Raw genomic sequence first — 18276 nt, 5'->3', positions numbered from 1 at the left:
ATACTTATGACAAAAAGTTTTAAGTCATTTCTTAGTGAAGGAAGACAAATTCTGCTGTCCCAGTTCAGACTACTTTAATATTCAGATGAATCACACGCTTAATGTGTCGCAGCACAGTGGTTGTAACCAGTAGCTTACCATATCTGAACATTGTTGAGGTTATCTAGTTCAGGAGCACAGCATGTGTGTAAGAATGTGAAGCTTTTTGGAAACTTCTCAGCCCTGTGTTGTCATGTGAGAACTCTTCCTCGTAACGTGTGTTGCCTCTTCTTTTGCAAGCATTACAATACACAATTAAATCTTGTACACTTGTTACTGCTTTGTGGCTGTTTGACATGCATTACATGTGGTTCATTAACTCAAGAGTTGCTGTTATCGTAATTGTCCAATTAATTTCAGTTCAACTTTTGTTGATTATATTTGGGACTAACTACAGGTATGGCCTCAGTTTCTGTAGTGTCACTTTTGCCATAGACTCTTCCAAGCCTGACTTAAAAAGCTTCTGTTGTACACTTTGTGGCATCAGTGGGTGTAAGTAGCTCTAATGCAGTTGTGCTTTTGCCAGTTTTACTCAAGCAATGCAAATTTGTACTGCCTCAGCAAAGAGCTCAAGTATGAGTTTGTTCCCAGTTTCTGTAGGCACACAAAGTAACTGGCTGAGCTTTGTAACTCTTGGGTTAGGACTTGGCCATTTGCACACTACACCCCAAATGAAACTGTCTATGGCTCCAGAATGTGGCTTGATCAGGATAAACTACAGTTGCTAGTGCCTATTAACGTGCAATGCTGTCACGCTATTTATTATATCGTGCAAACATCAAATTGACAGTGTGCTTCAGGTTTGTGACAAAAATAAGGGAAAAATAAAAGTTTACATGCTGTGCAGACATTTTAAATCTGTAGGCACACAGCCCCTCTCAAAAATGTCATGCCAAAGCATCCATGGCCAGAGCAGACATGCAGTTGTATTGGCAAGGTAGTTCGCACTAATTAACAGTGGTGCTCTATATGTGGAATAATTTCTATGTGGTGCTTGTTCTTCCCATTTCTTAATGACCTTATTTCCAAGGAAAGCCTTCTTTTTTTTTTTCCTTCACTGCATTCATTTTTATTGTGTGGGCAGAAGGCTTTTACTCATAATTGTTCCTTTACTAAGCAATTTTTTTATTCTTGAGCATCATGTCTGAAGTACTTTTCGTTTATGCATTTGGTCTGGGGCTTTCCCTGTCAGCACAAAAAGTACATGTAAAGAATGATCAGCTATTGATCATCAGGTTAGCAGGATGCACAATCATTGCTGTATATCATGACAAAATTTGAGGGTGCTGTTTCAACCCATCCCTTTGTGCATTCATTCGTGTTAACCAGTTTGAGCACCATTATGAACACCCTGTACCAGCATACAGTAGACCACTGAGTCGGAGGGAATATGAGCACGAGCAATAGTTACGTGCATCTTGTTGGAACAACACATGCCTGTCCTTCCAACCCTTTAGCGCCACAGTGTGTCTCCATAGTAGTGTGTTTTGTGCTTGTTAAGTCAGTGACTCTGTGCTTAAAAAGTACTAAAAGGCTTGTGGCAGTGTACGCTACTTCTAAACTTCATCTGTACCTTTGAGCTAAAGTTTTTTGATAACTGATTCTGCTGCGCTGTGCAAGAGCAGTGCCAGTTAAAGCGGCCCTGCAATGTCTACTAGACAACTTGTGCGGCACCGATTACATTGCTGCCCAGCAGCAGTTTTCTGCACCAATAGTAAGTTGGGAGACATCAGGCCATGCTCTTGTATTGGTTGGATGGTAGTATGTAGTGTAGTTTGCATTCATGTGCTATCAAAATTGCCATGCTAAGCAATGGTTTTAAGGTCTAGAGAAGGTGTTTCATTTAATTTAGGAAATCTGCTGAAAAAGGAATAATGCAAACTAAGTTTTTTCTAAACATTATTCAAGGGGCTCTATCATTTTACTTTTAACTCGACGTCAGTTGCTGTCTCCAATTATATAGGAGGTCCCAGCTCTCATGCACCCACGTTCAAAAAGAAATGAAGCTTTTCTATGCGGATAAAACCAATAGTTTGTTGTTACCATCCTTCTAAAGAAGCCTTCAGTATATTTTAATTGATATATTTATGGCAAATATGTGAACACAACCCACCGTGGTGGTGTCGTTGCTTTGGCATTGCGCTGGTAAGCCTGGAAGCGCAGGATCAAATCCGGGCCACGAGGGCCATAGTTCAAAGGGGGCAGAATGCAAATACGCCCATGTGCTGTGCATTGGGTGCACTTTAAAGAACCCCAGGTGGTCAAAATTAATCGAGTCCCACACTACAGTGTGCCTCATAATCATATGGTTTTGGCACGTAAAACCATGGAATTTAATTTTTTCATGTCAGCACAAAAGTGTTAGAACTCATTCGCAAGTATCAGTTTTAATTGTGAGGCTCTTTCTTTTTTTCCTGCATATAAAAGAAAGCCTGTGAAATATATTAAAAGAATGGCTGACCCAGCTTTCCTCCTGCACGCCGCAGCATTGGTGCTCAAACATGCTGTGAAGCAACTAAACGCACTCCCCACCTAACCCAGAAGTTGCGCCACTTTGACAGTGTGTTTATCTTTATATGACCATACAATTCCTTCTAGAGGCCAAGCCTTGCATCTTGGCACACATTTTGACAGTGCTGAGCAGATTGCCAAAGCCAAGTTGTCAATCGCAATGGACACTATCTGTTTGTTGTGCAAGGCCAAGGCAAGCATAAGCATGAATGTAACAGCCTCCTCAAAGAAAGGCGACATGTCATATTTATGTCTGAAATGGTCCATTACCATAGCAGAATTAGTTGGGTCATTGCAAGCTTGAGAGCAGCCATTCTGTGGCACGCAAGCAGGAGCTATATTCTCTGGTGACCACTTTGGGAGATGCTTTTACTTTCGCAAGATTTCAGACTCGTCAGCGCCTAGGGTAATAGCGTTCTTGGGGCCCGGTGTCCAGCACACGGTCGTAGCACAGTGCCACAAACACTGTCACTGTATCTCCAAAAGTGATCACCCGAAAGTAGCACCCCAGAATGCTGGATCGGCTTTTTTATATTTGGAGAGGGCCTTTCTTGATATGCAAAAAATATCCATGTAAACGATAGCACACCGCAAACCATTGGAATTGATTATTTCGAATGTGATCCAAAAGATAGCATTGACATATCTGCCATAATCAAAATCATTGAAAAGTAAATTAATAATTGCAGACTAATTTGGACATCACCAAAATTACTGCATGCCTCTCCAGGGTACTGCTAACAGCATAGTTTCCTCCACATAGAAGGCTTTGCTTTTTTTTAAATAAATCTTGGTGAATGATAGCTGGGACACCCTGTATGTATCTACTTTCACAGTCGCACAGGTCTAGGCTTTAGTCACAAAGAAACGAAATGGAAGTTGGCACCACTTTTAGCAGGTTTGACCACCATGGCTACTTCTGTGTCTTCAAGGGGGTGATGGTGTGATTTGCTGCATGAAATAACACTAACGGGATAGTAAATTGTAGTACATTGTGAGATTTAAAGCCACCAAAACCAAGTTGAGAGTACTTTTTTGTTTGCCTGTATTTGTAATTCTTCAGTTGATTAATTTGTGTTACATCAAGATATGGCGAGTCAGGCTAGTTGGTTGAAGCCATGTTGAACAGATCTTAAAAGTGCACCGGCACACAGATGAAAGTTACAGAAAAGCAGGCAGCACAGCCCTGTCCTGTCTGCTTCTCTGTAAACTTTTTTCTTTGTGCCACCGTGCTTCAAGATCCGTCCTGTTTACATGCTCTGATATTTTCTTTTTATTCTTGCACTTTACCTGTGTCAGGTGCAGATTAAAGAGCCCCTCACCAGGCCCCATAGCAAATTTTGTTTATACGCTGGGAGTTGTTACATGTCCTCTAGGGGGCGTTCTGCCGCAATAATTTTTCAAATCGGCTCATTAATAGCCGAGATAGAAATATTTCAGCGCTGCAAACCCATGATTTCAGCAGGCAGGCTCTACTGCCAAGAAAGAAGCTCTCTCCACTCACCCCGTCTAGCCTCCGCAAGTGAAATTTCTTCCCTGCGTTGTCCCATACCGTATCTCGAGGATCGCCTGACGCATAGGCCCCGCCTTCATTTTCTTTTTTTCTCCTCGCTTTTTTTTTTTTTTTGGCGCTACGCACTTTCACTGACGGCATTGCGTGCAAGCTGTTGCCTTGTTCGTGCAGTGCATGATTTTTCGCGCTGTGCACAAGAACACATGACTAGCGGTATAATTCAGTGCTACATGAATACTGAGGCCGAACGAGTGGATTGCAGAGCATGATCACTCACTGGAACACAGTAGAAAATGACATAGTTTTGGTACCTGCGCATGTGACTGCACGACTGTGGGAATAAGCAGATGAAGCGGAAGTACATCTTCTTGCTTGGGTGCGAAGTTAAACAAAAAAACACGTAGACATCCCGTTTGTGTGTCTTATTATTTCTCTAAACTTAATTTGTCAATTCAAGCAACAGATCACACAAATAACAAATGTTGCTTTGAATAATTCTCGAAGTCCCGTGTCACCACGAGTGACGTCACACTGTGGACACGACTACGTAGGTGCAGGTACACGAGTACGTCACTGTCCAGCTTGGAGCGTGGTCGCCGCAAGGAGAAGGAAAAATGGCATTCGGTTGGAAATTTCAGGCCATTCCGCGGTGTGTAGCCATGTAATTCTTTGCAAACACGATCGTTAGCGCCATTGTATGCTCTGCGCTTGTTAGCTGGAAATGGCCAGACCTGGTGAGGGGCCCTTTAAGCAAACAACTACCTGTTTCTGTGTTGTTCTTGTATATTCTATGTGTTATGTGCTGTTATGAACTTATGTTGCTTGTTTATGACCTCTTAATTTCTTTGTTCTTGTGTTCCCTTTATTGTAACTTTTCTATCCCATCTCTCCTTTCTTTCTGTTATTTTTATCTTCTCCATGGCAGTGAGACAGTTCAGGTGTCCACAAAAAGGTGAGACAGTTGCAGTTCCCGCAGCCTTTCTGTTTCTTTGTTCCTTTCCTAATTAATGCAATAAACTGCTACTGGTTGCACTCAACAGTTGTTGCAGGGCCCCATTATTAATGTGTATTCTTCTGTTTACCATGTTATTTCCCTATAAATTAATTTTACTTTTTTCATGCTATGCAGAAGGCCATTTCCAAATTCATTTCTCTAGCTTGTTCTTCTTCAGCAGCAAAACTGTTGTACAGCCTATTGCAATCAAGTAGCTGTGTTAATGTATAAATTGTTTTATTGATTGAAGCCAAATGCTGCAAAAGCTTTTTGAAGACACCAAATTTATTGTAGGACTGTATAGTTTTACTTGCTGTATTTTTTCTTGGTCAATGGTTTTCTCATGGGTACTTTTACATTGGTGATATGCCAAGAAAGGATGTAACCACATTGAAAGTAATGGGATCCTTTATGTTTTACTATTGTGACCGCACAATCTATAGGCAGCATGTTACTCTCTGCACAAATTGTAAGATAGCTTGGTCACTTTTTAGATTGATCACCAACTCTACGTAACAGAGTGAGCTCAGCTTATTTTCTTCATATATTTAGAAGAGTACACACGAGGCCTTTTGGCAATGATCAAAGTGTGTTTATCCATTTATTTGTTGGAATTGTTGCCTTTACGTAGTTGTGGCATTTCAGTCACTGTAATGTGCTAATCCCCCTTCCCTCAAAGTAAAAGTACTGCATAATCTTATCTTATTTGGTGTCAGTGTTATTAATTTTGAAGTATGAGTTCAGCATGTTAAGCCTTTTGAATGAGTGTCACTGTAGTGCGCACATTCAGTGTTGTTTGTCTGCTGCCTACCCTGACAGTGACTTGCCATGGTGATGGCACATATTCATGGCGTGCGTATCTCTGACATTGCACTGTTCTGTATCCACTCAACTCAAATTTTGTGACCTGAAATAATGACTCCAGTGCATGTGTGGTAAATTATGCTTGAAGAATGTTGTCCAAGTCAAGTGACAACAATAACTGTTATACTAGCAGAAAATTTGAAATCCTTGACCTAATTCATAGCAAATTAGCCTTTTCTGTGTCATTGACAAGTCTCACTCCTATGTGGACTCCATATTGCCTCCTGATTACGATAAGCCTCACTCCTCAAGCCTCAAGCCAGCATTTTCTTTCTTTATTTCTGTTACTTTTTTTTAAATTTGCATTGGACCTCTAAACTGCAGAAACCTTCTGAAGAGGAAATATTTCGCATCATTGGATTAGGGGAAAATGGGCAGTGGGCTGGCTTCCTTTTCACAAAGTGGCATCCACTTGTAGTGGCAAAGGTTCTTGTTTCCTTGTGGTGTACTTAAAGCATGTCATTGTCAATGTATGTTCATTATCTAGCGAGAACTCGCACAACAAACCGGCATTCGATTGTTATCCAAAGTTGAGCTTAGCTTAGATGAGAGCAGCAGAAGCTTAACTGAAGTTTCAGCAATGTCGTGTGTGGACACTGCTGAATAAGAACACCTTCTTTACTGGCTGCACTTGGCACATAATTGGCTGTACCGTTGTCAAGGGTAAAACACCATAATACAGAGGATAGGGAGCTAGATGAAGCAATAAAAAATATACTGAAGCAAGTTCAGTTCTTTGAACTGAATGACAGTGTTGTTTACTCTTTGCAAGTCAACAATAAGAATGATACTGGCAAGAATCTGTGAATGCAAATTAGGAACAATAAACCGAACTCAGCCTAAAAAACTTCTTGGGAACAAATCAGAAAAAAAATTCTCAATTTTCACATTTCTTTCAAAGAAGAGGAGTATGTACCATTCAGTCACAGGCAATGCTGATTGATTGACTTAATGTGTGCACTGACGTGCATCAAAGACAAGGAACAGAACTGCTCATTTTCAGCCATGCAGTTGTTAATGCTGTGTCATTGGCACTGTCAAGTTGAAATCCATGCTAGAGCAGTTGGTATTCTTTGCTAGCTTAGCAGGCTTGAAGTTTTCATATTCCATTTTCTGAATTTTGCTGCAGCAAGCAAGGCTCCCCTGGAGATGGAAACTCCCTAAACAACCAAACACAAAAATTTTCTTCAAGATGCCATGTCACTTTGCTCATTTGGCTTGCATGACTTGAACCAGTTATGTGGTTTAGAATAGTATCCCCCTCTTAAGTGAGCTTACCCATCCCCTGGGCTTGGTGATTAAACACATTGTACAGGTAGAATGGAGCTGTAATATTCTCAGTGAGTATTTGTAGTTGTAAACAGCATGTGGAGCTAACATAAAGATTATTTCCCCTCCTTGCAAAAAGAAGGCTCACCTTCTTTATTTCTGGAACTTCTCGCCGGCATATCACACAATAGTATCCCGTAGCCCAAATTAGCCACTTCTGTGTCACTCTCCGGGAGCTCTCACAGGAAACCACATCAACAGGCACTCGCCAGCCATTAGTGAAGGGTCCTAGGAGTAGCCTCTGATTTTAGGTGTTGGTGGGGGGCCTTACCCATCATAGCAACCCCTCTTCAGATTTTGCAGCTGGTGCTAATGGCAGTGACCTGAAATAAAACTTGCCATAAGTGTGCCATGAAAAGAAAGAAAAAAGAGAAAAAACTTAAAGCTATGTGGCATAGGCGCAATAAGCAGCACTTGCTGCAGTGTCACCCTTGCTGAAGGGAACTGATAAGTTGAGAGGGAATGGGGAAAGGGAACATTAGACCATTAATATCTCTATTCATATTAGGTCTTTTTCTAAAATTGTTTTGGGAGTAGGTTTCCTGAAATACATAGCACTTGTTCCATGTTCTGCAGGTTTTAGAAAAAGCAAATAAGAAGGTTAATTAATCACAGTTGTAGCTACAGCTAATTACTGCTGAGCACGAGGTCGCGGGATAGAATCCCGGCCACGGCGGCCGCATTTCGATGGGGGTGAAATGCGAAAACACCCGTGTACTTAGATTTAGGTGCACGTTAAAGAACCCCAGGTGGTCGAAATTTCCGGAGTCCTCCACTACGGCGTGCCTCATAATCAGAAAGTGGTTTTGGCACGTAAAACCCCATAATAAAAAAAAAAGCTACAGCTAATTACATTTTCAGACAGCACACTGCATTGTGAAATTCACCATTCCACTGCTCAGCTCTTTTTGAGTCGGGAAAAGTCTGGTGCCATGCCCAGTTGCTGAGCATAGTTTCTAATCATCTGCTCCTTTCATTGAGTTCTGTTTCATACAAAACACTGAAAAACTCGTGAACACGTTTGAGCAGTCACAGGTCACAAAATTTGCATTGTTGCATTTTTTTAAAATAAATTTCTGCTTTCTTCTTGACATGAATAACGTTGGTAGGTTCTAGCTACATTTCTCACATAAAAAATTGCTTTGAACTGATGTCAAGCTTCTCTATTTAACGAATGCTTACTCACTCCTCATATTATTTAAAAGCTTGCTTGTTGATGGCAATGGATGTCTGCAATTTTTGTCTGGCAGCTGTTCATTCATTAAAAATGCCTTAGGCTAAAGCTAAATACCTGGCTCCTTGTGGTGTGTCTTCTAGGCATGTGGTTGAAGCTAGGCATTAGGCTAATTGAAGACACCAGATGTGGATAGCAAAAAACAAAAGACAACAATTTTGACCTTGGTACTCTCCAAAGACTGTCACGGACATTTAATCTTTTATTGCTCATGTATTGAATATTGTAAGAGCATACTTGCTTTGTTTTTCTTCTGACCACAGTTAACCACAGTGTCTGGCTTGTCAAAAGTCCAGTTTTGTGGCCAGAATGTTTTGAAGTTACATTGTAAGAAATGCCCTGGAAACATTTATTGCTCAGGACATCATACAAGCATTTGAAGGTAAAGTCCACTGTTTTCTGTGGCTTCTATTCTGAACTGTTCCAAATTTTCGAGTTACCCTATGATGCATTTAAAATCATTTTCAGCTAGGAATATTTACCACTTCTTTGACACACAAAATGCTATGTAAAAATATTGTACTAGATCAAATTTTGTTGACTACAATAATGGCAGAGCTTTTGCTTTTGGCTGTACCAAATAATTGCAGTTGTGATCGAATTACTTGTTATACTGCTTGCTAGTGATAACTAGATATTTTCAGTGCAATATAATATTTGGTGGTAACTTTCAGGATCATAGCAAATGGAGTTATTTGCTCATATTAGAGTTTGTATTAGCAGAGGAGTATTACAATATAGCCTGCTTGTTTCCACAGATATGTATTTCACCTGTTTATCGAAATGTTCATGTTAACTTCTGGCAAATATTTTCCTTATAGATAGAAGCTGCAGTTGGAGAACAAAATTTACCCTGTGTTGGGATTTTTAAAGATCACTTTGAACTTCTTTTTCCGAAGTTTCGTAGCTTAAGTAAATGTAGATTTTTTTTTTCAGTATCAACTGCAGTGTACACAGTTTGAGCAGCTAAAAAAACTGCATGTACAGGAGCACTGCCTGAATATTCTAGCTTTATCTGCAGGTATTAGATGTCATCCGGCCACGGCGGCCGCATTTTGATGGGGGCGAAATGCGAGAACACCCGTGTACTTATATTTAGGTGCACGTTAAAGAACCCCAGGTGGTCGAAATTTCCGGAGCCCTCCACTACGGCATGCCTCATAATCAGAAAGTGGTTTTGGCATGTAAAACCCCGTAATTTTAGGTATTAGATGTCATATGATAGGTCTATCTAAGCTGTGTAAATTATGAGGATGAAGTTAAAAGCATTGCAATATAACTTCCACTAAGCCTTCTGAGCACAAATGTAAGGTTGATTAGAGACATTCTCTGCTTAGCAACATGTATGTTCATGCTTAGCTGACTGAAAATCAAGAAGTGCTCTTGTTTTTCAGAAATCCACATCATAAACGTGTGTTCCTTTTTATGAAAATGTGCATGAAGCCTGCTGCTGATACACACTTTGCCTGAAGTAGCAAACATCAAGTGCTTGATGCTAAAACTGATGGTCATTTCCATTCAACAATACTTGCTGTGTGTTTTCTGCATTGTTAAATTGAGCATATCTCTTGCATCCTGCTACAAAACTCAACCAGCTTGCTGGGGACCAAGTTAGCATGTAAGCCTTTTGAGCAGTCAGCAGCACACTGCTGCCATAATAAATAATTTCCTGACCCAAATGAATGTGTTGTGCTCGTTTTCTTACCCACCTGCTCTGAAGCAGTTTGAAATTATAAAATGTGAAAAAAAATAATTAATGCCTGAAATTGGATTGGATATACTGCGACATTCTGAAAAGTGAGCCCTGCTGTCAGCCACAGTTTGCTCATTCTGTTGTGTGAATGCAGTGTTTGTGCACCTCCTTGAAAGCCTTGAAAATCCTTTGATTTGGAAAGAGATTCAAAGGCCCTTAAAACTCATTGAAAATACATGTGCTCTTTGAATTCCTTGAAAACGAGTTGGGTGTGACTTTTGAACATTCAGATTTCCAATCCTAGATATTGGACAGGGGGGAGGGGGGGCAAGGAGGAGAGAGTACCATTACATTATTGCCATGTGGTGTGTCTGCAGCCACCAATAACATGCTTGTTTATATCAGCTTTGCCATCGTGGAGCTAGGCAAAGCCAAGTGAAGCGACCAAGCCTTGCCACCATTTTGCTGTTTTGCTTGTTGGTTTACATAGCAGCCATCATGGCTCCATTTTTGTGCCCTAGGCTCTAGAAATGCGTGGCGGAAGGCAAGTTTCACTTGCTTGGCTTTCAACATGAATATCAGTGGCTGAAGTCGGACACTACTAACCATCATGCCAGAAGGCGATTGACATCATTACAATGGGAAAGTCAACTTAAAGAAGCAACCTGAAGAGCTTGAAGTGTTTGTCCAACTAGGCAGCTGCATAGCTGCAAGGAGATTTCACTATTTTTCAGTGTATGTGTACAAATAAGGTTTGTTTCCCCCTCTATGAACTTTGGCCTTTGACATCTTTGAAATCCTTTAATTGTACTTCAATTTTGAGTCGTGTTTTGTACGAATTCAGCAGTAATGCAAGTGTATTAAATGGTGGAAAAGAAAAAGCTGAGTTGTATAATTGTAGTATTATCTGGTTCGACGCAAATGAATGTCCGGGCATGGGAACTCGGCAGTGTCGCTAGAGTAAATATTTAGACCCCCGATGCAACTTGACAGCTTTAAGTGGGCCTCGCGGCTAAACCTACCTGTGTTGAATGTGTTGCATGTTTTCAGGAATGGCATTCCACTCAAGGGTCTGTGCCAGGGATGCTAGTCTTTTGGATTCTTCTATACAAGAGAATGCATTCGCTAGGCATACATTAGCCAGCGGAGCCCTCTGCTGAGACTGTCCATAGCATAGAATCCCACCACGGTGGCCCAGTGGCTATGCGTTCTGAGCACGAGGATTCGATGGTCCCGAGGCATGAAGTTGTAGTGACGCTCTCTCGCGAGAGACGTCACAGCCGAGGTTGACATATGTAGGGTGCCTTGATGCGCGCGCCTGCAACGAGGTATCCTAGTGTTATGACAAATAACACCGCGCTTCGCATAGCTTGGCTGAGGTGCCCTACTGGACATTTCTCATAGTGCTTTCAAACTGAGGGAAGTTATTCACTACCAAATTAATGGTCCTGCACTTACTACAAGCCTGCACACTACTAATTGCAAGCTTTACAGATCCTGTCTCCTCATTATAAAAAATTCAATAAACGGTCACTTTTTGCATAGTCCGCCTAACAGGCTTCTTGCACAACAGAATCATCTGTTGAGAGAATAAGATCAAAACTATACTCTTGTTGTGCGCTGTCTGTACAAAAAAAAATTTAATTATGGGGTTTTCCGTGCCAAAACCACATTCTGATTGAGGCACGCCATAGTGGAGGACTCTGAGATTTCGACCACCTGGGGTTCTTTAACGTGCACCTAAATCTAAGTACATGGGTGTTTTCGAATTTCGTCCCCATCGAAATGCGGCCGCCGTGGCCGGGATTCGATCCCGCGACCTCGTGCTCAGCAGCCCAACACCATAGCCACTGAGCAACCACGGCGGGTTGTACAAACAAAACCAATGATGACTCAATGCAGTGATCACACGGACTTGCAGTGAGTGACAGCGTGTGTGTTTATGTACGGCAGTGAACGAATGTTTCTATTTCACTGCTGGCGGTACTGGCGGTGTGTTTGTTTGCTTCTCTCTTTTGTCTTTGTTGTTTTGAACAAATATTTTAAAGGTCATGTGTGAAAGATAACGCAATTCAACCTGTTCAAGTGCATTACATGAAGAGCTAAACATTACATTCGCAACATGTGGGAATTTCTTTGTAGCTGATTAAAATTATTCACTAATTTTTATTATTCAATAGCTATGATTGCTATACTTCAACCGACTACTTACTGTTGCAGTCATACCCCTGCTTAGTGGAAATCGTGAAACTAGCATCATTTTCTATACCTTCACGATATGTGCTAATATATGCGTTAGCATCACAGTAGTATTTCAGACTCCTAGAGGGAGATTTTTAAAAAACACAACAGGGAAAGCCAATGTATTTCGTACCACATTTTGGAGATACGACACAAGTGGTGCTAGTCTTGGCATTTATGCTAAGCAGGCATGACTTCACTGCTGTGCAGTTTCACCATTTCAAAGCGTAACATAAATTGAATACTTAAACATGTTAATAAGCCAGTATATTTAATTAGCTGCATGTACAGTGTCATATATTGCAAAAATATCTATCTTCAGATAATCAGCCTGAAGGGGCTGAATTGTCATTTCACGGGCAATTCATAAAAAATATTAATAAATGTGTTCTATCTAAACAAGATACTTACAAGATATGGTATACTTCAGAAGCCTTGGGAATTCGATACCACTGGCGCAACTTCTTGCCGGAAAATTAGCAACGAAATAAAGAGAGGTCAATAGAAAGCGCACTTTTGTGCGCTCCTGTCTTGTATATCGTGCAGTTTTTTTGTTTTTTTTCGGCATGAATGTGCCTTGTTATACGTATGTATACCAAGCTGTGTGCCTTAGGTTACAGCATATGAGCAGTACAGGGCATAAGCAATCATCGTCTAGCTAAAGTTTCCAGGAGCTTTTCGAAAATACTTTCGTTATGCAGCTATAGGAATTTCGTTGTGCATGGGGACATGCGATAGCCCTTCGCAACGACCTAATATTTCTGTGAGTGCTTCGGTGCCTCATTATTTATAGCTGTGCTGCGAACCACAGTGCGGCTAAGATTCACAAGGCGGGTTGAAAACCTTTATTTTCAGTTCCGTTTCTCTACTTTCACACCAACTCTATATGCTCCCGACACCGCTAACGCGGCCAGCGCAGCAGGTGCGTGTACGTGGTCCCTCACTCAACGGCACGCCGACGGCAGCGCCAGGTATAGTGTACTGAACAGCGCACGTGTGAAATTATCGAGGTATTTGCCATTATCCAACGTGGTCCTTCGTGCATGAGTTCACCGTCCGTCCACTCATTAGACAAGGAAATCTCGTATCTGCAAATTTAAAACACCTCCGGCCACCTGCAACCTCAAATCATATTCTCCAAGTTTATCACGCCCTTTGTTTTGCTCATGCTTCTCTGCGTATATATTTTGCGCTCGCACAATAAACATATCTGTTGGAAGTCAGCGCCTGTGTCATGTGCTCCTTTACTGTGCCCCGTTTTTGCGCTGTTTGCTGAAGTATGTATTCGTACCAAAAAGCCTGGCTAGCCAATATTTTGAAGTAATAGCTAGTTTACACAAATTATTATCATTAAGCACTTAGTTTATTAGACTGTCACAAGCCTCTGCAAGTCTTTGCACTAATGCACGTAGCTGTCGCCAGAACAAGGATCCTTTACGATTCTAGATATGTCGTTCACCTAATAACTATATATGGGCGAATTTCAGATGTCTTGAAGTGGGGGGGAGCTGCTGAAGGACTTGTGTGCCAGACACACCTGTAAAAGGGCCGTTTGCTAGAAAGACTACATTGATTACAAACCGGTAAATTCTCGAAAGCAGAGTCGATTGTGTGTTTTTAAGGTGGTTAGGTTGGACTACCCGGACAAACACGAGATGAAGTAGGCAAGGTAAGGTAAAACTTGTTTTGGAGTTCCCGGTGGTGTCCTCCTCTGCAATGCATGCGTGCACGCCGCGTCCCACAGGGGCTTCGAAGAACTACTTCGTGAAGCCAGCCGAGCGTCATCTGGTAGCGCATTGCAGCGAGGCCCGAAAGGCAATTCTCTCTGCCAAAGCAAGGTATATGTAATAAGAAAAAGCATACTTACGTGGGCGATATTATGAAAGACAGCTTAACCTCAGCTTTTTTGATGGATTTATCTGTGTGCAGATGACAGTGCCCGCTTACAAAAGTGGGGGGCAAGTGCCTGCCCACCTCCGGTAGATTCCATATGCGCGCGTACATTTTGATATAGTTTTCTTATGAATGTGCTCTTCTACGTACGGGCGAGAAGTAAATGTTCCATTTAGCGTGAGGTTGCAACCGCGAACTTGTTATTAACATCATGCCTGGTTACGCTCACTGCAGGGCAAAGGCCTCTCGCATACTTCAACTACCCCGGTCGTGTACTAATTGTGGCCATGTTGTCCCTGCAAACTTCTTAATCTCATCCGCCCCCTGCTACGCTTCCCTTCCCTTGGACTCTAGTCCGTAACCCTTAATGACCATCGGTTATCTTCCCTCCTCATTACATGTCCTGCCCATGCCCATTTATTTTTCTTGATTTCAGCTAAGATGTCATTAACTCACATTTGTTCCCTCACCCAATCTGCTCTTATCCCTTGACGTTACACCCATCATTCTTCTTTCCATAGCCTGTTGCGTCGTCCTGAATTTAAGTAGAACCCTTTTCGTAAGCCTACAGGTTTCTGCCACGCGTATTCACGTGCGGGGCAGAAACCTGTGTTATTAACAACCGCTTGCTAGTAATTCACATCCTACAAGCATGCAGTATTGGGCTCTAAAGAACATACAGTCAGAGCGAGAAAATTTGATGAAAGGTAGGGAAATTTACATTTCTAAGCAAGCTGTCTGCACCTTCACAATGCTCATGTTGCAAGTGGCCGTGCGATCGCTCGCTTGATATTTGATTCCCGGTGCCGAGAAAACTCTCGGTACCTGCCACGTTTGACTTCGCCGTTATGGAAAGTGAAATTGCTCGAGTATGTTAACTGCACTTGCGTGGCAATTAAGGACGTAGCGCTGACCTGCGTGCTTATCGAAGGTAAACATCGCGTGATATTTGGTGCTAGCGATCGCTTAACGCTGTGTTCTTGCTGCAGATGGTGTACTTAAGCCTGACTGTCATTGCCCGTAATTGCCTATGCAGTGCTGGCGGTTGAGCTTATGCTCGCTTTGCGGAAAGGTGTGCATGACGAACCGTCGTAAATGCGGGCACTCCTTGTGCAGCTGAGGCGGATAAAGTTTGCACATCAGTCTCATCCCATACATTCAAGTCTGTTGCTCAGTTCTTGCAGTTCACGACAGAGCACGTATTCCCTCTACTCTTCCATAATTTAAGCAAATAATCCTAAGCGACTCCTGGCCTCCCGGCGGAACGTTGCTGGAGCGGCGATGCGGCGGCTGACGCATGCTTGCTCACGATTCAGAAGGCGTTCAGTGGCGACAGGCGTATGGCGGCCCCTAGTGCGCGGTGCGCATACTGCTCGATGTAAAACACGGCCGTCTCGATCACGCGTGCACGGCGGGGCCCCGCCGTGCGCGCGTGATCGAGGCGGCCGTGTGTAAAAGAAAACGGGTCAAGAGGCCAAGGAAAGCATAAGTGAAGTTAAATGCGGTTTTTAATGAAATGTGGAAATAAAAATTTGGGAGGGGCCAGCAGACTTGCGCTATGTTGCAGAAACACAACCCAATTTTCAGTGAAGCTGTTTCTTTCGAGCAGTTGCACGAAGAATTTCAGTCTCCTGTAATTAAAGGACATGTTTGTTGCCGCAAATTAAGACACACACAGAAGAAATATAGACGACGGAGGCTCGCGCAATCGAAAATTAGAAAAAAAGATCGCCGCGCAAGCACTCCGCACAGATGGTTAACCCGCGAAATTGAAACATGCAGCCCCGGTGTTTATCACTGGGTTAATCCCGACGGTTCATTAAATGACACCTTGGTAGGCTGCCGGATCCTAAGTACCCAATTGCTGCTTGCGCTCGGCTGCACAAGCCTGTTCTTGTGCCCGGGCTGCATCGGCACGCCGTAGACGAGCTCGTTCCCGGTCCTGCTAGCGGCATTGCTGTTCGAAAGCTGCCTGCTCCTCAGGAGTACGTATGACGCGTGGCCTACCCATTTCGGAGCCGGATAGAAACTGCTGCGCGCGCGCTCATCTGCGACGGAGAGCAATGGCGTCACTACTCGCGCTGCCAATCACACGCCTCTCTTTTTTTCGCGCATGCCCATGTGGTTGCGCCGGAGGAGTTTTCGGCGTACAGGCGACAGACGGACGGACGGATGAGTCGGCTAGCCATATACAGCTTCGCTGTAAAAGTCATGCGAATCCCACGCACTGTGGGAATCGATGAAAGCGAAGCTTTCTGAGCTGCTTGCCTGCTTGCTTTGATTGACGATAATTAGCGGTGATGTTGAAGGCGAATGTTTAATTTTCTGTTTAGCACAACATGAGAGCGCTGAGTTGGTGTTAGACCCTGAAACGATTTTGACGATTTTGTACAAACGTACGGAGTCCTTAGGGTAGGTCCTTCTGATCGTTAATTGACGCATCTATGTGCTCCGCGTAAAGCCTGTAATTTATTATGAGATTTCAAAACGTACAAACCGATCACAGCACGTCACTCGGCTGTGACCATTTGACGCAATTTGTCCTAATGGCGCCAGTAGGACGAGTTATCCGTTTGGCTGCCCAGGGCGCGTCATCGATAATTTTTCTTACTTCGTGGTGAACAAATGTTGTTCGTAATAGTTGGAATGCCAGTTAATTTATTTTTATAAAAAGAAAGTGACAGAAAGAGAATGTACAAGGGCAATTTCTCACTATACTTAAGTACTTGCGGCACAAAGCAAGTGTCGTCTGCTTGTGTTACAACGTGCTCCGTGTTGACGAGAACACCGCGGTAAGTGCTGATCTCGATCTTTATTTTCACAAGCACCATGGCTCGCTCTTGTTACGCTGTGGGCCGCAAACGTAACGACTGGCAATATGTCAAGCTGCGACATCGCGTCCCTCTGCAATGCAGCAGACGAGCGGAGTGGTTGCAGCGCATCGGACTGTCGCTATCCGATCGGCGCCAGGATTTGAGTGTTCCGTCAGCCGGAATTTCAGTGCGTCCCGCTTTCCGGCAAGCGCGGGCGCTTTGCGTGAGCAGCCTAGAGTCACTGGATCTAGAGCAGCCAGATTGATGGCGCCAGCTGGTGGTGCAGAGCTCGATCACACAAACACAGAGCCAATGACTATATTCTTCTTAGCTGCTGGTGTAATTAGAGAGTTTTAGAATAGGGGCCCCAAACGTTTTGGGGCCCCAAAGAAATAGCGTCGAAGCCACTGCGCATGCGCGAGACGCAAACTGCGTTTGGGTTTTGCGTTGGGAACGCTATTTCACCGATTTAGCGGGAGCTCAAATAGCGTTCCCAAAAGCTTTGCGTCAACAAACATGGCGGCACCCATCAAAGCGACGGCTCTAACCTAGCACCAAACTGGGTTCGATTCGCGGTAATGCGTGAAGTTCGCAAGCTAGGAGAAGTGACTGCAGTTATCGCTCTCTCTCAACTAGCGTGTGTTATGAAGATCGATTCATTAGACGCCACTGATTCCGAATTCGAGTGTGGATTTTATGGCTCGTAGGCCTAACACGGCTAAGCTTGGCTGGTGAAGGCACGTAAAGTTGGTTTTGTTGCTGCAAACTAAGCACAACTAATTGTTTGCTGCTTGAAGAATAACCTCTAAATTGTAATTAAACGCGAATACACGCAAGTCAAAATTACTATTCATATCGTAAGATGGTATATTTTATTTAATTATTTTTAATCGTTTTTCTTAGACGCCGTAGTGGCGCTGTCAGTGCAAGACGCTATCTGCAAACGCAAAGCCCTATTCTAAAACTCTTCACTCCTGCGTGCCCCAACGCTAACACCCGCAAAGCTCTTTGGGGCCCCAAAATATTGGGGCCCCTATTCTAAAACTATTTTTCGATAGCGGCGTAATCGTGTTCACAATTACGCCGCTGCCGAAAATTTGCACCAGTAGCGAAGCAGAATATAGTATGTTATTGCAATTTTAACTGTGTGTT

The 18276-nt window shown here is 43.0% G+C and overlaps 1 protein-coding gene across 1 annotated transcript in view; it reads left to right on the top strand.

The window, feature by feature from the left end:
* The window catches only part of vimar (visceral mesodermal armadillo-repeats), a 78279-nt gene extending 68116 nt beyond the window's left edge, over nucleotides 1-10163 (top strand). The window contains exons 15-16 of the mRNA XM_072286988.1: nucleotides 1665-5577; nucleotides 8748-10163. Coding sequence (XP_072143089.1) covers nucleotides 1665-1801 — 137 coding nt within the window. The 3' untranslated portion in view covers nucleotides 1802-5577; nucleotides 8748-10163. The remainder of the gene's footprint in view (nucleotides 1-1664; nucleotides 5578-8747) is intronic.
* Nucleotides 10164-18276: the final 8113 nt, after the last annotated feature.

This window comes from Dermacentor andersoni, chromosome 1 (genome assembly GCF_023375885.2).
Source record: "Dermacentor andersoni chromosome 1, qqDerAnde1_hic_scaffold, whole genome shotgun sequence".
NCBI lineage: Eukaryota > Metazoa > Arthropoda > Arachnida > Ixodida > Ixodidae > Dermacentor > Dermacentor andersoni.
This window is presented reverse-complemented; position numbering and strand designations above follow the sequence as displayed.